The sequence below is a fragment of the Acipenser ruthenus genome, chromosome 10, assembly GCF_902713425.1.
Source record: "Acipenser ruthenus chromosome 10, fAciRut3.2 maternal haplotype, whole genome shotgun sequence".
NCBI lineage: Eukaryota > Metazoa > Chordata > Actinopteri > Acipenseriformes > Acipenseridae > Acipenser > Acipenser ruthenus.
The window spans coordinates 48,210,474-48,235,381 of record NC_081198.1 but is presented as its reverse complement, the minus strand read 5'-3'; the positions used below and the strand labels follow the sequence as shown (position 1 = coordinate 48,235,381).

The following is a 24,908-nucleotide window of genomic DNA, read 5'->3' as shown; positions in this document are numbered from 1 at the left end:
GGTCTGGGTGCAGTGAGGGCTGATTACATTTGAGTCCTGCACCCCCTAGTCTCGAACACTTAATGAGACAAAACAGAAGCACAGCATGGTTGCAAGTGTTTATTATTTTAAATACTGCAAGTATATGAACACTTACAACAGGCAAGTCATTTGATTTGTTCTAAACACTTCAACAAAATGAATAATTCTAAAGATTTTGCATTGGCCCATCTATTTTTACACAATGCCAAACAGTTAAAATTGTATTTTGCATGATTGCTTGATAAATGTTATTCAGAATTTTCAACCAGTTATTTTCCAAGCTAAAAGTTAATCAGATTACATCTGCACATTCATTTTGCATTTTAACACTTTACCATTCCCATTAATCAATTCCACTGTAAACTTGATAAAGCAAGTAGATAAATGTGATCCTGCTCAACTATCTGTTCATGGTAAAATAGTGTAAAATAATCTTTACTGATAAAATAACACTGCACACTGTTGCACTGGTCATATCCTATGATACAATAAGACACAGAGCTGTATTCCTAAAGCATTAGCATGGCTGCATTTTGTGCAGGCACATTGAGGTTCTGATGGGCTGGTGTTTAGTATTTCCTACTTCCAGGGTAGCTGTAGTCCAGTGTTGCCCTTGGAGCGCTGTTGTTATACGGCTTCATTTGCACGCCAGATGAACCCTAAAATGAATTACATACAACATAAGAACATTTGGAAGTGAGAGGAGGCTCTTCGGAACATCAATGCTGGTCTGGTTCATAACAGTTCATTGACTCCAGAGCATTGTCAGGTCGGTTCTTACGGAACTCCAATGATTCAGAATTGAGAATGTGGCTTTGTAATCCTATCCTATCCCATCCACTCCCCACACACTGTGTCTGCATCTCTAACCTTCTGTGCTAAGTCTGTCTCCACTCAATTTCTATCTGTGTCCTCTGGTCTTCATCTCTGTGCTTAAAGTGCTCAAGCTAGTCTCCGCTAACCCTTCTTTGTTCTAGGCCTAATAGATTCAGCTCCCTCAACCTTCCAAACTTTTTTGCACACATAGTTGCGCACTCTAAAGTGTGGTGGTGGCAGGATGAATTGGCTTCACTGGAGTAAAAAATAAAAAAAATAAAAAAATAAAAGAAAAACTGTAGTAAATAAATGGCCTGGAGAGAATATTGCTGTGCTAATACGATATAAGTAGATACTCTTTGGCTGGAAACTATTTTTGCAAGTGGGGACTTATGTGCCAACAAATACATTCATAGAAATGAATGTTAACTTCTTGAAAAAAATCCAAAGCGCCTCTCTCATGTTTCAGAAACTTACTCTAATATCATGATAACCATCATCTTCATCATCATCATCATCACCATAAGGAGATCCATATTTCATCCCGTTGGTTCTGGGTAGCTGGGTTGGTTTCATTGGCCCAGGTGAGTATGGATTGTTATATGGATTTGTCTGGCCACGGTTTCCAATCCTTCCCTTATTATTGCTTATGTGAACATCATCATTCTCCTCATCATCATCATTGTAAACATTACCCCGTTGTGGGTAAGAAGGGGGGCCTGGATTCAGCCCATTCCTCTTCACCTGGCTGTTCTGATTCCAGTCACTACCTGCTTGCACCTTTGGGAAGGTAAAGGGGCTGGTAACATGGCTGTTAGTCATGGCTGGATTCTGCAGACCAAATGTCCCGCTTTGTTTTTTTGCAACAAGGATTCGATCATTATCATCGTCCTCATTATCCTCAATGTCTTTACGCCTACAAAATATAAAGATCAGCTTCAAACAGAGACCATCATGTCACAATACAAACAGTGATAGCATAAATAGGAGACTGTGTGACAAACAGTGATAGCATATATAGGAGGCTGTGTGGTCCAGTTGTTAAAGAAAAGTCCCCAGTTCAAATCCCGGCTCAGCCACTGACTCATTGTGTGATCCTGAGCAAGTCACTTAACCTCCTTGTGCTCTGTCTTTCAGGTGAGACGTAGTTGTTAAGTGACTCTGCAGCTGATGCATAGTTCACACACCCTAGTCTCTGTAAGTTGCCCTGGATAAAGGCATCTGCTAAATAAACAAATAATAATAATAAATAATAAAAAAATAATATATGGTTGATGGTCAAAAATGCAGTGATCAATACAGAATTTGAAGTCTTTAACTTGGTAAAACCTTCAGCTCCTGAAGATCAATTTAAAAAAGTACAGCACCTGCTTTATTACAGCGTGCAAGCGTTTTAAATAAAGGAAGCTACAGCTTTTGCTAATGAAGAGGTGTGTTCGGGTGTTCTCCATTGTTTGGACCTACTCCTGTGTGTCAAAAATATTTAGATTCAATTTGACTTCTATGAAGACATGTTCTAGGGCTGAAAACACCAGCTCGTTCAGAAACCGATGAGAAACACCATGGACAAAATATAACTGTCACTGATATGCCAATCAAATTTAGACCTAACTTCAACATCAAAATGTAATCATCTTGACAGAACTTACACACTTACCTATACATTTTCAATAAGATTTATTTGCATCAAAAGCCTATTAAATGTCTGGAGAACGTTTCTGTTTAAACATTTATCAGCCTTCCCCCAGTGGTGTTAGTTAGGAGAAAGTGCATTTGCTTTAACCCATGCCACATCAATTACATGTATATAGTGTTCTTCATAAAAAAAAAAAGAAAACAGCCTAACCTTAAAAACCCAGAAGTAAAAAAAACCCTAGCCCACAATGTTTTCGTCAAATCCTGGAAAACTCTCTCTACCTATATATAGATATCCCAGTGACACAGGATACTGCAAAGTGTTCTCTCTGCCTCGCTTCGCCCACGCTACTCCACTACTCCGCCTGCTCCACTGGATCCCGATCACCGCTCGCATCCAGTTCAAGACTCTTGTACTAGCCTACAGATGCCTTGACCAGACTGCACCCAGCTACCTCCAGACCCTCATCTCTCCCTACACCCCCACTCGACCTCTCCTCTCCGCCTGCACTAGAAGACTGGCTCTACCTCCGCTACGCTCCCCTGCCTCCAGAGCCCGCTCCTTCTCCACCCTTGCTCCACAGTGGTGGAATGACCTTCCTACAGATGTCAGGACTGCCCAGTCCCTGACCACATTCCGGCGCCTCCTTAAGACTCACCTCTTCAAACAGCACCTGTAGAACTCCTCTGTTTGTATCCTGGGACACTATCACCCTTCATTTAAATGTGCTTTATTTTGCTCTTATCTGCCCCCTATTTTACTGCATTTAATCCTGTACTTCAGAATACTGTAATCTGCCAAGTGTTTAACCTGTAGTATTTTGTATTTAATCATATCCTGATGTAACTATCACTATTTAATCATATCCTGATGTAACTATCACTATTATCTGCTGTATTATTGAATTGTGGTTTGTCACACTTGAACAAAAGTTATTGTATTTCTTGCTCTTATTGTATTACTTGTATTGTAACACTTGAAATGTATTTGCTTACGATTGTAAGTCGCCCTGGATAAGGGCGTCTGCTAAGAAATAAATAATAATAATAATAATAATAATAATAAAAGGTAAAGTGTGTTTCTTGTAAGCGTTGCTCTTCTGTTCTGTAACCTTTAAAGTTCAAACTTTCATTTTAAACAGTAACAGGAATGTTACAATGTTTCATATCTGGTCACTATGGTTCCATGAGGTTTTCTGTGTGGTTTAGTTTATTCACTTTGTGCCCGCAGGCAGGGCCAGCACAGGTACATCTCAATAGTGCAGCACTAAAAAAAGAGACCTAAAACAGACCATACTCAATAAAATAACAATACAACAATAAACTAATTCAAACAATTACTATACGTGTAAGAGTTGCCCTGTGTTCAAGACAGCAAGGCCGTTGTAGTTTTAAGTATATTTTTGGAAATAAAGGCTTTACTGTACCTTATTGCCACAGCTATGAGACCTCCAGTCAAACCAAGTATAATAACTGCGGACACACAACCCACTATAATAGTGATCATTTTAAAATCTAAAACGAAACAAAACATTATTAGGAACAATTCACAACTGCATGCAATCCCATTATCTGAAATCTAAATAAAACACGAGAATAAAGAAGTGAAATGTAGTTTAAACTCCCTCTGCAAGTTTTTGCTTTCTCAGTTGTCACATTATAGTGTGAACAGATAGTTTTTTTGCTGAGTTAATTAAGTTGATGTGATAACTGATGTGCGTTCACGTTTGTTGGACTAACTGTTATGGAAAATTATAAACTGTTCAAATTAAATATTTTTTCAAGATAACTATCAGATGTGTGTAACAATGTAAATATTACACACAGAAAGACAGTGCATTTCCAAATACTGTACCCCCAGCTTCTGATAACCTAAACAGCAAAGAAGGTCCTTTGTATGTTTCATCACAGTTGGAGACGTGATTTAAGGCAAGCAGACCCCACCTGTCCCCAGATTCCGATACTCTCTAATTCAATAACCTGCTTTTATCATTCTATTACTAGAGCAGTTTAGAGCTATGAGAGGAGTTCATGTCCTGATTTACCTGTATACAGGTTTGCAGTGTTTATCGATCATAGAGGCATTTAAATGAACATTAACATTTAGGGTATTTAAAAAACAACCCCCCCCCAAAAAAAATAAATAAAATAAAACATGTTTTCATGAATACCAACCTGTTGTTGTTGTTGTTGTTGTTGTTGTTGAATCCTTAGGCATGCATGATTTGTCGAGTACATCTACTTTATAATATCCATCTTTGCATTCACATGTTGGTGTAACGTCTCCTTCCTTGCATGTGGATGTTGTATCATTACAATTAAAATAATCACAGTTTTTCTTAGCTAATAAAAACAAAGAAAGCTCAAATTAAAGTTAACAGTTATCTCTAAAATGTTTGCATTATTTTTCACAAAATAGGAGCAAATTATAAGTAAACAGCTTTCAAATATTGACAGCATTACATTAATTTAATCTGTTGGAATCCTATAATGTTATCCTGAAACATGCATGTTACACTGCATTTATATCTCTTGATCTAGGAATGTCAATGTAGGTCCCATGAAAATCATAGTCATTATTTTTCAAGAAGAAACTAGTTACACCAGGATGCCTTGTGTATTGTGTTTCATTTAGATCGCCAGCAAGTGGTTTGTAAAGGACGTTTTCTTCACCACAGAATAAGAAGATATTATTATTTATAATATTATTATAATATTATTAATTATTATCATTCACTCCCTCCCACTGTATACCAGACTGATATTCTCAACAACGTATGCTTAATAACATATGCTACAATGTGCAACCAGAGGGTACACTGTACTACAGGGATACATGTGCATTTCAATCTGCCAGGGAAGCCGAGGATGGAAATCTGCAGCAAATCATCCTCTCTAGAATCACCTATGATTCTTGAGAAACAGCAATAATATTTGCAGCCTTGGACCTGCCAACCAATTACCTAGTGTTAGAACTCTATGTCAGATCTGTGGTCTTGCCCACTATGACTGAAACTGACTTGTGATAGGGAAATGTAGCTTTCTGATATTACAAAACCTATACCAGGGATACATTTGCACAAAATAAAAAGAGGAACAACATTAATATAACATTTAGAAATAAAGAATTAGTATCTTTATAGAATTTGTTCGGTTTTTGTTACAAATATGCACTGAAAAAAACCCTCACGTGTATATCCCGGTATTCCAATTGTGTTCAAGTATTGTTTTACATTTTTTTCAACTTCCGATTTATTTATACTAGACTCCACTGAAAATATATTTACAATGTCGACAGACACATCAATGCCCCCTCGAACACTGAACATCTTTATTTTTTCATTAACTCTGTAAAAAAAAAAAAAAAGTACAATTCAATATTTAGACAGTAGTGTAATGTCTTTATGTCTCTGTAAATATCAGGGGGTTGCTGTAGTGTCAATGTAACAAGCAGCTGTCACAGACTCACTCACTGCACATACTGTAAATAGAACCTCTGGTAACTTATCCTATAGTCTTATATTTTAAATACATTGAACACATTCTACTTGTAACTAAAGCAGAAGCATAGAAAGTGTGTAAATGAACATTATCAATGTATCGCCACACAGATCAACATATACAAGTAAACTTACTGGTTTGGGATTTTGGAACAGGTATAAGGGTCCAGACAAGTTCACATATTAAAGTTAGCTTATATTATTTACTAGGCTGTTGTACTGCTTGATAGTTAAGTTGCTTTCAAAGTGATTTTTAAGAGTCTTGTTAGCTTTAGAGGGATCTCTACCATAGGATAATGGACACTCTAAAACAATTCACTGGCAATCTATAGCATTAGATACATACAAATGTATTCACAGTACCTGATTTTCAACACAATTGTCTCTTTGTATCCATATTCATCACCGAAACCTGAACTGATCTGAAACAGACATGAAACATTATTATCTTTGAAAGATAAAGAGTAGGTACGGTATTTCAAAACATAAACCAACGTCCACCACTCACCGCTGATGTAACGTTGCGGTAGATTTCTGTATAACCTTCTGAATTTGTACTTGAGATGTCATCTTCAGATATATCAAATTGATGTATTATAGTTCCAGAGAAAGATTTTCCTTCAAAATAAACACACACATTAGATTCTGCTTATAATCAGACCCGGATTAACCAATGTGCACTTGCACAGGGCGCCCTGATCAAAGGGGGCACCGGTCACTGATAATGGGGGGGGGGGGGGGGGGGGGGGGGGGGGGGGGAAGAAAAAAAAAGAAAAAAAAAAAAAAAAGCGCAATAGGCTACGCATTTAAGCACATTTCCGTTTATCCCTCGGGGGATACCGTAGTTTAATAAGAACACGCCTGAAAAAACGAAAAAACAGAAAACGAAGGCGAAGGCACTTATCAATACTACTGCCGTATTTTATAACGTACATAAACGCAATCCGGCGCTGCTTGGTTTCACGTTCTCACCTCTTCTTTCCTGTAGTCCTAGAACGTTGATCTGATTGGCCAGTTGTAGAAAAGATTGGTCTTCTATTGGTTACAATTAAGTAGCTGGACTTGAGTTTGATGCAAATGACTGCAAAAAGGCCCATGACAAGAGGTAAAGGCACAGAGAAATATTAAACTTATTTACGTCCTTAAGGTAATCTAGCTATAAATCGTATGAACCTGAAATGAAACCGTAAAAAAAAAAAAGACTAGAACAAAGTAAAACCCATTTCAAGATGGATTCCCTGGCAAGAATATCTGTTTTGGCATATTATTGATATTTGATCATTTTACATGTATTTTATGAACGTATATTAACAGGGCTTGGTGAAATTACGACGGTTAAATTACTGCACACACGTCCGTACAGTTTTATACTTCACAAAACACTGCCACAAACGATAATATATATATATATATATATATATATATATATATATATATATATATATATATATATATATATATATATATATATATATATAAGGATTTTGATTTTATTATTATAATTATTCAAAATAATATATAACAATAATATAAATCTCATGTTATATTTTAAATGAAATTTCAGTGAGTAGAGCGCAGTTGTTAGATGATGATAAAAAAAAAGGCTATATAATTTACTACATAATAAAATAAGTATCGGGCTATAACAGAAGTAAACAGAAAATGTACTCCTAGTGTGTTACTTAAATTTGCCTGAAAATAGTTTGTGGGGTGGATGAAATCACAGGGGCTTCTAATGTAACTGGAAGAATATAAGCCGGTCCAGTTACAAGGCTAGATCCAACACTCACCTACAGCATGCTTTATTACTATTCAATTTAAATACTTGTGTCCTAAAGTAGTTTAAGGCAAGTTAGTTAATTTGGGTTAATATTGTGTAAAATCAAGTCACATTTTTGGCTACTTTTGGGCTATTTTTGAAAGATTTTGGTTTTGGGCTACAAACCTCATAGAGATCAGGCGACCCTGGGCACAATTTATGGTAGTGCACAGAGCCTCCGAATATAACCCGGCCCTGTTTATAATAACAAATGTAATAAGAAATGAAGTAAATATATTTTATATTATATACACACATACAGTAGATGCCGCTTATTAACAACCTCTCGGTTCCCAGCAAAACGTTGTCATTAACTGACAGTTTTCAATAAGCCCAAAGCCCCAGTTTTCAAATGTATTTATATGGAACAACGACATATACTGTAGTTGTACAAATATGGCACTGAAATACATGTGTTTTAAATGTTACAGTGTTGAAAAATGAACATGAGAAACACGACATACCCAAACATAGAACTGTTTACTTCACGCGTGTGTAAAACAAAACAAAACAAAAAAAGAGAGTAGGCTTAAATAGTACAACACAATAAATCCATCCCAATTTTGCGTGCAGCTTCGTAGCCAGTTTCAAAGCCTCGATTCTGCCTCAGTCCGCCAGAAATACGCAGTTGCGTAGTCAGTGTGTTATAAAAGCTGCATGAAGTATGCGCATAAACCATGCAAGTGCGCTCTGCAGCACTGGCAACTGGTAATGAAGCTGTCAATAAGGGGCGTGCAGTTGCTAATATCAGAATTCCATTTCACACACATTTCCAATGTTGGTATTACTGTAAGAAATGTCATGTCTTTCCTTTCAGCTGTTTCCCTCTCAGTTTATTGTGCATCATTCCTAAAGAATTCTTCCTTACCTTGTAAGCATTTGTCGACATCATAATAATATCCAAATACACACTGACAGGTGTAGTTATCATTGAGTTGCACACAGTATGCCAGATGGGATTTACAAGAATCTGTTGTACATTGATGTGGAGCTAAACAAACATAAACAAACACATAGATTATCATTAATAGAAAATAAACCATCTATATAGATATACATACTGATACCAAACCTTTATGAAACACAAAAATGCCACTATACCAGTGAATGCTTTACAAATACTGAAGCAGAGAGTGGAAGTAATGCTTTCATCACAGTACTGTTGAAACCAAATTTTGCATTTACTGTGAGACTGTTTGAGCCTTTCACTGGAAGACTGACAGTCAGCTCACAGTAAACCTGCAATGGCTGAAACAGTTGTGCAGTGGGTGTCTTATTTCCATCCCTGGATTAGGCAAGTATCATAAATAGGTCAATTACGTTGACAAACATTTCTTCTCATGTGTTCATCAGTGTAAACATACATGTCCATTAAGTAATCATTCAAGGCCTGTTCTTTTAAACTTTCCAGTGGATTTTGAGTTAATATACTTTTTATCAGTTTGAAGGAATAAATCTGCTCAGTGAAATGTTTATTACGTTTATAAGAAAAAAATATGAGACTTGCTTTTTGATTCATTATTAACAAAAATGAACAAAAACCAAGCTTTGAAAAGCATTTTTGTAAATACAGTATCTGTACAGTCTGATTTGCAGTGCCATAAGGATTTACTGTATGTGTAAAAAACTTGCAATATGTTTTCACTTTACCATTTGTTTTAGTTGCTTACACAGTGCATCTACTCCTCTTTACTGGAGTTAAACATGATATTCCATGCATTAACCTGTGATCTATGTAGAAACCCCAGATTAAGTAGTTGTGGTGAGCCACCAAGCACAACTATAGACTGGACAATATGTATTTACCTGTTGTAGGAGTTTTAGTCGTGGTAGTCACCAAAATAAGAAAAAAAAAAATAAAAATCTGTGAATTTGACATGAACTTTGCTGAAAAATAACCTGATTAACAGTATTATGCATTAGCAGGCTTTATTTGCCATAGCTGTTGTTCTTTTAGTTGTCTTCCAAATATGTGTTTTTTTATTTCAATGTTGTAGTGTCCCTTACGGTTTAAAAAAAAAAAAAAAAAGATTATATATATTTTCTTCTAGAAGAACAGAGCATCTTAACTTCTCCTAGGATACCTTTGAATTCCAAAACTATAGTATAGTATAGCATAGTGTTTCTTTTACAATGTTATAAGCATAGCAAAACATCTTTTGGTACACACAATGGCACTGAATGAAGAGTAATTTGTTTATATGAGTTAACACTATCACTGCTGAAAGTGTCCAAATAAATTACAGTATTTAAATATAAACAATATGTACCTTCTGTTGTGTCAGTGGTAACAGAATTTGAAGAATCAGGGGAACCTAGAATAAATAAATAAATAGATAGATAGTTAAATAGTATACAGTACATAGTGGCTATAAAGTCATATAACGGGATTAACAGAAATGGTTTTAATCATAGAGCACTGAAAATGTATGTAGAGTCCATATGTTGTCCATAGTGTCACAGCTGGTGCTGTTTTCGATCATTCAGAGGTTGCAATGTAGATGTTTGTAAAGATAAAAGAAGCATTTAGTAAAGAGACATTTTAAATTAATGATTTCTTTTGAAATGACCAATTTTCGATTGCAATTACATACTATAATATTCATAGCTTATCTATAGGTGTTTTACATGAGCAATCCTAAGTGAATACAAGCGTGCTTTAGGAAACTGAAAGATTTGATTTGCATTTCTTTTGTTTTTCAGCACCATTTATTGTAACTTGACTAGAGTTATTAACGGGACTCTAGAAATCTTTTGCCAGCTCCTCTGCTACGGGGCTACAGGATTTCCACACACACACACTTACTGGATATGGTGCTGCCGGTTGTAGCTGCAGATGAGAAACAAATAAAATGTGTTAATGATTATAAATGATGACAAATGTAGATAACAGAATACACAATTACAGTTAATATTGTATTTATACCATGTGATTAAGAAAAAAAGAGAGTTCAATCCTTAGTAGAATTGTAATTTCACTAGAGTGAAAACTACTGTCGTCTTCTTCTTCTTCTTCTTCTTCTTCTTCTTCTTCTTCTTCTTCTTCTTCTTCTTCTTCTTCTTTTTAGCTCTATCAGTATCATGATGAAATTCCCCCACTTACATGTAGTTAACAGTCTTTAATTAATGGGGGGGGGGGGGTCTGTGGCAGTAGTTCTTAGTTATAACATTTGGTTTTCTTCTAGAAGAACAGAGCATCTTAACTTCTCCTAGGATACCTTTGAATTTAAAACTATAGTATAGTATAGCATAGTGTTTCTTTTACAATGTTATAAGCATAGCAAAACATCTTTTGGTACACACAATGGCACTGAATGAAGAGTAATTTGTTTATATGAGTTAACACTATCACTGCTGAAAGTGTCCAAATAAATTACAGTATTTAAATATAAACAATACATACCTTCTGTTGTGTCAGTGGTAACAGAATTTGAAGAATCAGGGGAACCTAGAATAAATAAATAAATAGATAGATAGTTAAATAGTATACAGTACATAGTGGCTATAAAGTCATATAACGGGATTAACAGAAATGGTTTTAATCATAGAGCACTGAAAATGTATGTAGAGTCCATATGTTGTCCATAGTGTCACAGCTGGTGCTGTTTTCGATCATTCAGAGGTTGCAATGTAGATGTTTGTAAAGATAAAAGAAGCATTTAGTAAAGAGACATTTTAAATTAATGATTTCATTTGAAATGACCAATTTTCGATTGCAATTACATACTATAATATTCATAGCTTATCTATAGGTGTTTTACATGAGCAATCCTACGTGAATACGAGCGTGCTTTAGGAAACTGAAAGATTTGATTTGCATTTCTTTTGTTTTTCAGCACCATTTATTGTAACTTGACTAGAGTTATTAACGTGACTCTAGAAATCTTTTGCCAGCTCCTCTGCTACGGGGCTACAGGATTTCCACAGACACACACTTACTGGATATGGTGCTGCCGGTTGTAGCTGCAGATGAAAAACAAATAAAATGTGTTAATGATTATAAATGATGACAAATGTAGATAACAGAATACACAATTACAGTTAATATTGTATTTATACCATGTGATTAAGAAAAAAATAGAGTTTAATCCTTAGTAGAATTGTAATTTCCCTAGAGTGAAAACTACTGTCGTCTTCTTCTTCTTCTTCTTCTTCTTCTTCTTCTTCTTCTTCTTCTTCTTCTTCTTCTTCTTCTTCTTCTTCTTCTTAGCTCTATCAGTATCATGATGAAATTCCCCCACTGACATGTAGTTAACCATCTTTAATTAAAAGGGGGGGGGGGGGTCGGGTCTGTGGCAGTAGTTCTTAGTTATAATATTTGGTTTTCTTCTAGAAGAACAGAGCATCTTAACTTCTCCTAGGATACCTTTGAATTTAAAACTATAGTATAGTATAGCATAGTGTTTCTTTTACAATGTTATAAGCATAGCAAAACATCTTTTGGTACACACAATGGCACTGAATGAAGAGTAATTTGTTCATATGAGTTAACACTATCACTGCTGAAAGTGTCCAAATAAATTACAGTATTTAAATATAAACAATATGTACCTTCTGTTGTGTCAGTGGTAACAGAATTTGAAGAATCAGAGGAACCTAGAATAAATAAATAAATAGATAGATAGTTAAATAGTATACAGTACATAGTGGCTATAAAGTCATATAACAGTGGACTAACAGAAATGGTTTTAATCATAGAGCACTGAAAATCTATGTAGAGTCCATATGTCGTCCATAGTGTCACAGCTGGCGCTGTTTTCGATCATTCAGAGGTTGCAATGTAGATGTTCAGATAAAAGTTGATGAAAAGGGTATAGTAGGAGGTCAACGTGCACAATATAAGAAACATTTAGTAAAGAGACATTTTAAATTAATGATTTCTTTTGAAATGACCAATTTTCGATTGCAATTACATACTATAATATTCATAGCTTATCTATAGGTGTTTTACATGAGCAATCCTACGTGAATACGAGCGTGCTTTAGGAAACTGAAAGATTTGATTTGCATTTCTTTTGTTTTTCAGCACCATTTATTGTAACTTGACTAGAGTTATTAACGGGACTCTAGAAATCTTTTGCCAGCTCCTCTGCTACGGGGCTACAGGATTTCCACACACACACACTTACTGGATATGGTGCTGCCGGTTGTAGCTGCAGATGAGAAACAAATAAAATGTGTTAATGATTATAAATGATGACAAATGTAGATAACAGAATACACAATTACAGTTAATATTGTATTTATACCATGTGATTAAGAAAATAGAGAGTTTAATCCTTAGTATATTATTACTTAAAATCCCTATAGCATTATATCATATAAAGTTGTGTATTATTTTTGGAATTAGGAAATTAAATAAGAAACTTGTATTTTTCAAATATCATTTTCTCTTGCAACTACGTACTAAATGATGAATATATTTACTACAGGGATTGTGCACCCAAGTCCTACACAATACTGTGTGGAAAGGAGCATCCTTGAGGATTCTTAAAGAATATTTTTGTAAATCTAAGTTCAAGGAAAGGTCAATTAGTTGTTTATCCAATATGCATGTATACTGTCAGAATTACAAAGGCACTCCAACATTAAGAAGAGATGTGTCGATACCCCTGATTTGCCCACAAGTCTGGTCCTGTATAAAATGAGAGGAGTTTTTCAGCACCATTTATTGTAACTTGACTAGAGTTATTAACGGGACTCTAGAAATCTTTTGCCAGCTCCTCTGCTACGGGGCTACAGGATTTCCACAGACACACACTTACTGGATATGGTGCTGCTGGTTGTAGCTGCAGATGAGAAAAAAAAAATGTGTTAATGATTATAAATTATGACAAATGTAGATAACAGAATACACAATTACAGTTAATATTGTATTTATACCATGTGATTAAGAAAAAAAGAGAGTTCAATCCTTAGTAGAATTGTAATTTCCCTAGAGTGAAAACTACTGTCTTCTTCTTCTTCTTCTTCTTCTTCTTCTTCTTCTTAGCTCTATCAGTATCATGATGAAATTCCCCCACTGACATGTAGTTAACAATCTTTAATTAATGGGTGTGGGGGGGGGGGGGGGGGGGGTCTGTGGCAGTAGTTCTTAGTTATAATATTTGGTTTTCTTCTAGAAGAACAGAGCATCTTAACTTCTCCTAGGATACCTTTGAATTTAAAACTATAGTATAGTATAGCATAGTGTTTCTTTTACAATGTTATAAGCATAGCAAAACATCTTTTGGTACACACAATGGCACTGAATGAAGAGTAATTTGTTTATATGAGTTAACACTATCACTGCTGAAAGTGTCCAAATAAATTACAGTATTTAAATATAAACAATATGTACCTTCTGTTGTGTCAGTGGTAACAGAATTTGAAGAATCAGGGGAACCTAGAATAAATAAATAAATAGATAGATAGTTAAATAGTATACAGTACATAGTGGCTATAAAGTCATATAACGGGATTAACAGAAATGGTTTTAATCATAGAGCACTGAAAATGTATGTAGAGTCCATATGTTGTCCATAGTGTCACAGCTGGTGCTGTTTTCGATCATTCAGAGGTTGCAATGTAGATGTTTGTAAAGATAAAAGAAGCATTTAGTAAAGAGACATTTTAAATTAATGATTTCATTTGAAATGACCAATTTTCGATTGCAATTATTTATAGGTGTTTTACATGAGCAATCCTACGTGAATACGAGCGTGCTTTAGGAAATTGAAAGATTTGATTTGCATTTCTTTTGTTTTTCAGCACCATTTATTGTAACTTGACTAGAGTTATTAACGTGACTCTAGAAATCTTTTGCCAGCTCCTCTGCTACGGGGCTACAGGATTTCCACAGACACACACTTACTGGATATGGTGCTGCCGGTTGTAGCTGCAGATGAGAAACAAATAAAATGTGTTAATGATTATAAATGATGACAAATGTAGATAACAGAATACACAATTACAGTTAATATTGTATTTATACCATGTGATTAAGAAAAAAAGAGGGTTTAATCCTTAGTAGAATTGTAATTTCCCTAGAGTGAAAACTACTGTCTTCTTCTTCTTCTTCTTCTTCTTCTTCTTCTTCTTCTTCTTCTTCTTCTTCTTCTTCTTTTTAGCTCTATCAGTATCATGATGAAATTCCCCCACTGACATGTAGTTAACAGTCTTTAATTAATGGGGGGGGGGGGGGGGGGGAGGGGTCTGTGGCAGTAGTTCTTAGTTATAACATTTGGTTCTCTTCTAGAAGAACAGAGCATCTTAACTTCTCCTAGGATACCTTTGAATTCCAAAACTATAGTATAGTATAGCATAGTGTCTCTTTTACAATGTTATAAGCATAGCAAAACATCTTTTGGTACACACAATGGCACTGAATGAAGAGTAATTTGTTCATATGAGTTAACACTATCACTGCTGAAAGTGTCCAAATAAATTACAGTATTTAAATATAAACAATACGTACCTTCTGTTGTGTCAGTGGTAACAGAATTTGAAGAATCAGGGGAACCTAGAATAAATAAATAAATAGATAGATAGTTAAATAGTATACAGTACATAGTGGCTATAAAGTCATATAACGGGATTAACAGAAATGGTTTTAATCATAGAGCACTGAAAATGTATGTAGAGTCCATATGTTGTCCATAGTGTCACAGCTGGTGCTGTTTTCGATCATTCAGAGGTTGCAATGTAGATGTTTGTAAAGATAAAAGAAGCATTTAGTAAAGAGACATTTTAAATTAATGATTTCATTTGAAATGACCAATTTTCGATTGCAATTATTTATAGGTGTTTTACATGAGCAATCCTACGTGAATACGAGCGTGCTTTAGGAAATTGAAAGATTTGATTTGCATTTCTTTTGTTTTTCAGCACCATTTATTGTAACTTGACTAGAGTTATTAACGTGACTCTAGAAATCTTTTGCCAGCTCCTCTGCTACGGGGCTACAGGATTTCCACAGACACACACTTACTGGATATGGTGCTGCCGGTTGTAGCTGCAGATGAGAAACAAATAAAATGTGTTAATGATTATAAATGATGACAAATGTAGATAACAGAATACACAATTACAGTTAATATTGTATTTGTGATTAAGAAAAAAAGAGGGTTTAATCCTTAGTAGAATTGTAATTTCCCTAGAGTGAAAACTACTGTCCTCTTCTTCTTCTTCTTCTTCTTCTTCTTCTTCTTCTTCTTCTTCTTCTTTTTAGCTCTATCAGTATCATGATGAAATTCCCCCACTTACATGTAGTTAACAGTCTTTAATTAATGGGGGGGGGGGGGGGGAGGGGTCTGTGGCAGTAGTTCTTAGTTATAATGTTTTGTTTTCTTCTAGAAGAACAGAGCATCTTAACTTCTCCTAGGATACCTTTGAATTTAAAACTATAGTATAGTATAGCATAGTGTTTCTTTTACAATGTTATAAGCATAGCAAAACATCTTTTGGTACACACAATGGCACTGAATGAAGAGTAATTTGTTCATATGAGTTAACACTATCACTGCTGAAAGTGTCCAAATAAATTACAGTATTTAAATATACACAATACATACCTTCTGTTGTGACAGTGATAACAGAATCTGAAGATTCAGGGGAACCTAGAATAAATAAATAAATAGATAGATAGTTAAATAGTATACAGTACATAGTGGCTATAAAGTCATATAACGGGATTAACAGAAATGGTTTTAATCATAGAGCACTGAAAATGTATGTAGAGTCCATATGTTGTCCATAGTGTCACAGCTGGTGCTGTTTTCGATCATTCAGAGGTTGCAATGTAGATGTTTGTAAAGATAAAAGAAGCATTTAGTAAAGAGACATTTTAAATTAATGATTTCATTTGAAATGACCAATTTTTGATTGCAATTACATACTATAATATTCATAGCTTATCTATAGGTGTTTTACATGAGCAATCCTACGTGAATACGAGCGTGCTTTAGGAAACTGAAAGATTTGATTTGCATTTCTTTTGTTTTTCAGCACCATTTATTGTAACTTGACTAGAGTTATTAACGTGACTCTAGAAATCTTTTGCCAGCTCCTCTGCTACGGGGCTACAGGATTTCCACAGACACACACTTACTGGATATGGTGCTGCTGGTTGTAGCTGCAGATGAGAAAAGAATAAAATGTGTTGATGATTATAAATGATGACAAATGTAGATAACAGAATACACAATTACAGTTAATATTGTATTTATACCATGTGATTAAGAAAAAAAGAGAGTTCAATCCTTAGTAGAATTGTAATTTCCCTAGAGTGAAAACTACTGTCTTCTTCTTCTTCTTCTTCTTCTTCTTCTTCTTCTTCTTCTTCTTCTTCTTCTTAGCTCTATCAGTATCATGATGAAATTCCCCCACTGACATGTAGTTAACAGTCTTTAATTAATGGGGGGGGGGGGGGGGGGAGGGAGGGGTCTGTGGCAGTAGTTCTTAGTTATAACATTTGGTTCTCTTCTAGAAGAACAGAGCATCTTAACTTCTCCTAGGATACCTTTGAATTTAAAACTATAGTATAGTATAGCATAGTGTTTCTTTTACAATGTTATAAGCATAGCAAAACATCTTTTGGTACACACAATGGCACTGAATGAAGAGTAATTTGTTCATATGAGTTAACACTATCACTGCTGAAAGTGTCCAAATAAATTACAGTATTTAAATATAAACAATACGTACCTTCTGTTGTGTCAGTGGTAACAGAATTTGAAGAATCAGGAGAACCTAGAATAAATAAATAAATAGATAGATAGTTAAATAGTATACAGTACATAGTGGCTATAAAGTCATATAACAGGGGATTAACACAAATGGTTTTAATCATAGAGCACTGAAAATGTATGTAGAGTCCATATGTCGTCCATAGTGTCACAGCTGGCGCTGTTTTTGATCATTCAGAGGTTGCAATGTAGATGTTCAGATAAAAGTTGATGAAAAGGGTATAGTAGGAGGTCAACGTGCACAATATAAGAAACATTTAGTAAAGAGACATTTTAAATTAATGATTTCATTTGAAATGACCAATTTTCGATTGCAATTACATACTATAATATTCATAGCTTATCTATAGGTGTTTTACATGAGCAATCCTACGTGAATACGAGCGTGCTTTAGGAAACTGAGAGATTTGATTTGCATTTCTTTTGTTTTTCAGCACCATTTATTGTAACTTGACTAGCGTTATTAACGTGACTCTAGACATCTTTTGCCAACTCCTCTGCTACGGGGCTACAGGATTTCCACAGACACACACTTACTGGTTGTGGTGTTGCTGGTTGTAGCTGCAGATGAGAAAAAAATAAAATGTGTTAATGATTATAAATGATGACAAATGTAGGTACCAGAATACACAATTACATTTAATAGGGCAGCAGTATAGAGTAGTGGTTAGGGCTCTGGACTCTTGACCGGAGGGTCGTGGGTTCAATCCCAGGTGGGGGACACTGCTGCTGTACCCTTGAGCAAGGTACTTTACCTAGATTGCTCCAGTAAAAACCCAACTGTATAAATGGGTAATTGTATGTAAAAAAGAATGTGTAAAAAATAATGTAATTTTTTGTAAAAAATAATGTGATTTCTTGTAACAATTGTAAGTTGCCCTCGATAAGGGAGTCTGCTAAGAAATAAAATAATAATATTGTATTTATACTGTGTGATTAAAAAAAGAGAGTTTAACCCTTACTACATTATTATTTAAAATCCCTATAGCTTTATATCATATACACTTGTGTATTATTTTTGTAATTAGGAAATTAGAGGAGGCTGTGGGGTCCACTGGTTAAAGAAAAGGGCTTGTAACCAGGAGGTCCCTGGTTCAAATCCCACCTCAGCCACTGACTCATTGTGTGACCCTGAGCAAGTCACTTAACCTCCTTGTGTTCCGTCTTTCGGGTGAGACGTAGTTGTAAGTGACTGCAGCTGATGCATAGTTCACACACCCTAGTCTCTGTAAGTCACCTTGGATAAGGCGTCTGCTAAATAAACAAATAATAATAAAAAAAATTAAATAAGAAACTTGCATTTTTCAAATAGAATTTGCTATTGTGGAGGCTATGTATGAAAAGGACTTGGGGGTAGTAGTGGATGGATCTTTTAAGCCAACTAGACAGTGTGGAGAAGCTATAAAAAAAGCAAATAGAATGTTAGGTTATATAGCCAAGACAGCTGAATTCAAATCTAGGGAAGTTATATTAAAATTATACAATGCACTGGTACAACCACACCTAGAATACTGTTTATAGTTCTGGTCCCTTTAGCATAAGAAAGACATTGAGGTATTAGAGAGAGTACAGAGGAGAGCAACACGATTAATTCCAGGATTGAAGAGTATGTCATATGAAGATAGACTGAAAGAGCTGAATCTGTATAGCCTAGAAAGAAGGAGAGTCAGGGGCGAGTTAAGAAGTGTTTAAAATTGTCAAGGGGTTTAACAAAGTAAATGCTGAGAATTATTTTTCACAGGTCACAGAGAACAGAACCAGGGGCCACAGGTGAAAGCTGAAGAAGGGCATATTCAGAACCGAGGGGAGAAGGAGCTTTTTCACGGAAAGGGTGGTGAACCACTGGAACAGGCTGCTGGACAGGAGTTGTTGAAGCAGAGGCTATCGGATCCTTCAAGAATAGACTGGATGCTGTCATGAACAATACTGTATAACCCTCTCTGTGATGATAATAAGGCCTTTAGCTCGCTGCCTGGAGGAAGGGCGGTCCGCTTAGCCATAGATTCCTAGAAGTTTCATTCTAAATAAATGTTCTCTGGCATTGCTTATAATAGACATTGTTTATAATTGAGTTCACAAAAAAAGAGATATAAGAAACAACAAATACAATTAATGATATACAAAAGGAAATGGAACAAAAATACAGTAGAGACAAAGTCCTGGAGATGGAGGGCAGCATTAAGAATCAATTATTGTCTTTTAAAACAGAACTACAACAATTTAAATTGAGAAAGTTCAAACGAGACACTATTGATTATAGAGACAAATTGATTCCACCGTGTCATCGAGTGAAAACAGTTTGGATTCTACATCATCAGCTCATTTTTTAGGAGCACGACCAAAAAAGAAAACCCAGTCCTTTGTATGGACATACCACACCAGACCAAAAAACAAAACCCAACCCTTTGTATGGACATACCACACCAGACCAAAAAACAAAACCCAACCCTTTGTATGGACATACCACACCAGACCAAAAAACAAAACCCAACCCTTTGTATGGACATACAACACCAGACCAAAAAACAAAACCCAGCCCTTTATACGGACATACAACACCAGACCAAAAAACAAAACCCAACCCTTTGTATGGACATACAACACCAGACCAAAAAACAAAACCCAGCCCTTTATACGGACATACAACACCAGACCAAAAACAAAACTCAACCCTTTATATGGACATACAACACCAGACCAAAAAACAAAACCCAACCCTTTATACGGACATACAACACCAGACGAAAAAACAAAACCCAACCCTTTATACGGACATACAACACCAGACGAAAAAACAAAACCCAACCCTTTATACGGACATACAACACCAGACGAAAAAACAAAACCCAACCCTTTATACGGACATACAACACCAGACCAAAAAACAAAACCCAGCCCTTTATACGGACATACAACACCAGACCAAAAAACACAACCCAACCCTTTATACGGACATACAACACCAGACCAAAAAACAAAACCCAGCCCTTTATACGGACATACAACACCAGACCAAAAACAAAACTCAACCCTTTATACGGACATACAACACCAGACCAAAAAACAAAACCCAGCCCTTTATACGGACATACAACACCAGACCAAAAAACAAAACCCAGCCCTTTATACGGACATACAACACCAGACCAAAAACAAAACTCAACCCTTTATACGGACATACAACACCAGACCAAAAAACAAAACCCAGCCCTTTATACGGACATACAACACCAGACCAAAAAACAAAACCCAGCCCTTTATACGGACATACAACACCAGACCAAAAAACAAAACCCAACCCTTTGTATGGACATACAACACCAGACCAAAAACAAAACTCAACCCTTTATACGGACATACAACACCAGACCAAAAAACAAAACCCAGCCCTTTATACGGACATACAACACCAGACCAAAAAACAAAACCCAGCCCTTTATACGGACATACAACACCAGACCAAAAACAAAACCCAGCCCTTTATACGGACATACAACACCAGACCAAAAAACAAAACCCAACCCTTTGTATGGACATACAACACCAGACCAAAAAACAAAACCCAGCCCTTTATACGGACATACAACACCAGACCAAAAAACAAAACCCAACCCTTTATACGGACATACAACACCAGACCAAAAAACAAAACCCAGCCCTTTATACGGACATACAACACCAGACCAAAAAACAAAACCCAGCCCTTTATACGGACATACAACACCAGACCAAAAAACAAAACCCAACCCTTTATACGGACATACAACACCAGACCAAAAAAGCAAGACGAGGAAAGAGGGGAAAGAGGTCGAGGAAATTGGAGGGTAACCACCAGATACAAAACCTGATTGTAAATCTGTCGAGTAGGACATTGACAGACACTGAGATTTCGGTATTAAATAAAGGTTTGTCTTTTGTCCCCACTGCAAGAACAGACCCATTTACAATCAAGATTGAATTATTCAAATTTTACCGTACTATAAAATTAAAGTATTTTTTTCAGGGACACAGGTGGAGGTGCTGGTTCACAGTTTAGGGTGAACGATCAAGAAATAGCATAATTTAAACCTATGAGTATGTTTGTGCCTTCTGTTGTTAATGCTTCTATTGAGGCTTTTCATGAATATGAATACTTACTGCAAGATAACCCAATAAGACTGGTTATCTATACACTTCCCAAAATACACAAATCATCAAAAAAAAAACAAAAAAAAAACTTGACGCCCTATAGTTGCGGGTATGGGATCATTGACTGAAACACTATCAACATTTATAGACTTTCATATTAAATCATATGTTGTTTCTCTACCTGCATATCTTAGAGACACAACTGATTTGTTAAATAAATTAGAACTTGAGAATGTTCAATAGGATGAAATATTGATAGCGTTAGATGTTACTAGTCTTTATACGAATATCCCACATGAAAAAGGATTCCCCTAATAACGAAATGATTAAGGTTTTTTTTGTTTTTCCTCTCCTGAGTGCTAACGGACCTCGCTTGCATTAAGCGAGCGAGCATAGGTGGTCAGAATGGCCTTTTCTTGTTCTAGAATTTCTTATGTTCTTATGTACTAAATAATGAATTTACTACAGGGATTTTACACCCAAGTCCTACACAATACTGTGTGGAAAGGAGAATCCTTGAGGATTCTTAAAGAATATTTTTGTAAATCTAAGTTCAGGGAAATGTCAATTAGTTCTTTATCCAATGTCTGTGTATACTGTAAGCAATCCTAGCTGTATACTGTTTACAAAATACAAAATCACTTCCATTGTCTTATACATTTGGATTCTGCATCAGTCAGCTAACTTCCTTTGTAATTTATATCTGACCAAAACATTTACATGTACAAAGACTGTAATTTTTAAACTGTTCTCACAAATTTCAAAAAGGAGAGCGTAGGTTTTAAATCATGACCCTTTTTGAAGAAATCGCAAAGATGTTTAAAGAATAAAACCACCGTATTGAATAAGGCAAAATAATGAGAGCACCCACCTGTTTGTATTGCAAGCAGGAAGCATATACTTCCCACAAGAAGAAGAATGTTAGCCATAGTCCCCCCAACACTGTTTGTAGATATGTCCTTGTTTTTACAAAATGGTTGAATTCTGATGAGAAACACACACACTAAATAGAGGAGAACTGTGGCTGTTAATGGCAGTTAAATATGTCACTTATTATAATGCCGTTGTTAAGAAACCTACGTCAGATTTATGGCTGCCAATGTTTTCCCAATGTAATTTCTATTGCTAAACAAGGTCAATGTCTCAGTAAAAGCCAGCAGCAAGAACAGATTGCTATTAAATGTTAGCTTGCGTGGTTCAGGGGGCGTGGAGCTGGGGACTTCTAATTTCCTGTTAATTAGTATCTATTTTCTATTTAAGCCCTGATCACTTGCACCTTTGCTGTCTAGTGTTTTGTTTTCCTCCTCCACCTTTCTTACATGCCATCACATCAGTCGTCTCTGGGGGGCAAGTGAGTCTCACTTCCCCGACCTCAGGGCTAGGCATCCGCCTCGCTTAACTTCAGGGGGATTCTCACCATGTGAGTCAGAGCGGACCCCGGCCATACTCTGTCCTGTCGCAGCTCCTGCGCTTATCTTACCTCACTCGAGGCTCTGTTCTATTCTGCCTTTCTTTCGGCACGTGGCCACTCGTGCTCGAGTCCCATACTAACTTCTATGCTTTGTCCTTATTTCAGGTCCCAGGCAGCATGAAGTCTCGGCCAATCGGTGGTTTAACAAGCGCCCCTTTGTCTGTCTCTGTCTCTCTCTCTCTCTCTCTCTCTCATCTCATATCTCATATCTCATCTCACCTCGTGTCCCAGTCTTCCGGGACCGACTTCCTCTCGAGGGGCGGCTCTCCGAGTCATAACCCTCGTATGTGTTTTCGGTCGCTGGGTCCTTTGCCCCTTGGATGTGTCGGCATCGTCGCCCTCAGTCAGTGACCATCTTTTCTATCCTACTAACTGCTCCTTTCTGCTTCTGCTGCCCTATCCTTACACCCCATGAATAATTATTAAAAAATATATAGAAAATGCAGACATAGTAATTAGATTATTTTTTAATTATCTAAACAGAAGTGGCTCCTAGTAAACCTGCTTTATCGTGGATCTTCACTTTCTTTTATTATAAAGAGTCGAGATACATTTGAGGTTAAATTGTAGATGCTTACTTTACTATAATTTTACATTTTCTCTGACTAAGTTATCGGATAATAAGTAGCTTCATATTTTGTTGTACTGTACTGCATGACTTTTGACCCATCCTGTATAAAATAACAGTTGGGACATCAAAGGTAGAAAGGCAACTTTCATTCATAAGGTTTGGCATCTTATTCACAAGTCAAAAATGTATGTCCTTTAAAAATGCTGAGCATTTATTTATTGTACCAGCAATATACAGTGTTATCCATTTTGAGATTAAAATCGTGTACAGAATATGACTCATGATAATTGAATAACTGCAGACGTGGTTTTAGTCCCTTCCCAAAACGTTAGCCTTAAATACATGAAATGGAAAAAAACCCTGAAACACTGGCCTTGTACAATGCAAAACTGCTTTCATGTACATATGTATTTCAAACTAAGCCAGTGAAATATTATGAGGTATTCTACAGTAAGTAAGGAAGAGCACATACAGATACTGCATACCTGTCTATACACTTAATTAATAAACAATAATGGATATTGACACAGGACATCTACTTTACATAGCAAATGAAGGCTGCAGGAAAAAACACATTTGAAGCCATCAGATAAGTGCCATTTATTAATTTTTTTAAATAAAAAAAGAAGTAAAAAAAAAGATAGATACTGCTGTGAGTGGAGCCCTGGCCCATGTTGTGTCATGATCACAGGGGTGCCAGTACCACGCCTCGCTTGCTTACAAAAATTAAATTAAAAAAATAAAAAGGAGGGGGGCAGTGGATAGTAGTATGGGAGCCACATTCTCCTGTACTACAGTGTACCCGAAAAGGAGAAATGTGGGACCTAGTTAGTTTGTCAATCAATTAACTTAATCCACCTAAAGACCTAAAAAGGCTGCATTTAGACTGGAGGAGAAATTCCCTGACTGACGGGAACTGCCTGTAAAGATCCGTCTTGAGAATACAGAAGTATAGTAGAAAGCATAAGGCACTGCTTTTAGCCTGTTTTCTACGGCTTTGCTGAGTTATTCCTGCCATTTTGCCTCTCCACACTCAAGGTGTTTGCAATTCTGTGCCTGCCGTAGGAACCAGTTACCTTCAGATAAGAGCACTTGAGGTAACACACATACTTGCACTGATGGCACAGTTGTCAGTTCCCACTGGCAGATTATTCATGTAAATACATCATTTCATAAATCATTTATAAAGGCATCAAAGAAATACAAGGCAAGGAGTCAGCTG

General features: G+C 36.0%; 1 protein-coding gene across 4 annotated transcripts; it reads right to left on the bottom strand.

Moving 5' to 3' along the window:
- Nucleotides 1–86: 86 nt before the first annotated feature.
- Nucleotides 87–22,659, bottom strand: LOC117400300 (mucin-13-like). 4 transcript variants are annotated; one of them, XM_059032424.1, is made up of 24 exons: nt 22,516–22,659; nt 18,054–18,077; nt 17,476–17,520; nt 16,880–16,903; nt 16,344–16,388; nt 15,761–15,784; nt 15,248–15,292; nt 14,645–14,668; nt 14,132–14,176; nt 13,557–13,580; nt 12,921–12,944; nt 12,343–12,387; nt 11,731–11,754; nt 11,195–11,239; nt 10,598–10,621; nt 10,062–10,106; nt 8,660–8,782; nt 6,481–6,590; nt 6,336–6,394; nt 5,663–5,820; nt 4,648–4,815; nt 3,900–3,987; nt 1,315–1,753; nt 87–680 (listed from the first exon to the last, which is right to left on the bottom strand). In XM_059032424.1, exons 1-24 carry the CDS (start codon nt 22,571–22,573, stop codon nt 591–593), a joined length of 1,800 nt encoding a protein of 599 aa, XP_058888407.1. In that variant the 5' UTR covers nt 22,574–22,659; the 3' UTR covers nt 87–590. The 4 variants fall into 4 exon arrangements, with proteins under 4 accessions (XP_058888407.1, XP_058888408.1, XP_058888409.1 ...); XM_059032425.1 differs by lacking the exon at nt 13,557–13,580; XM_059032426.1 differs by lacking the exon at nt 16,344–16,388.
- Nucleotides 22,660–24,908: the final 2,249 nt, after the last annotated feature.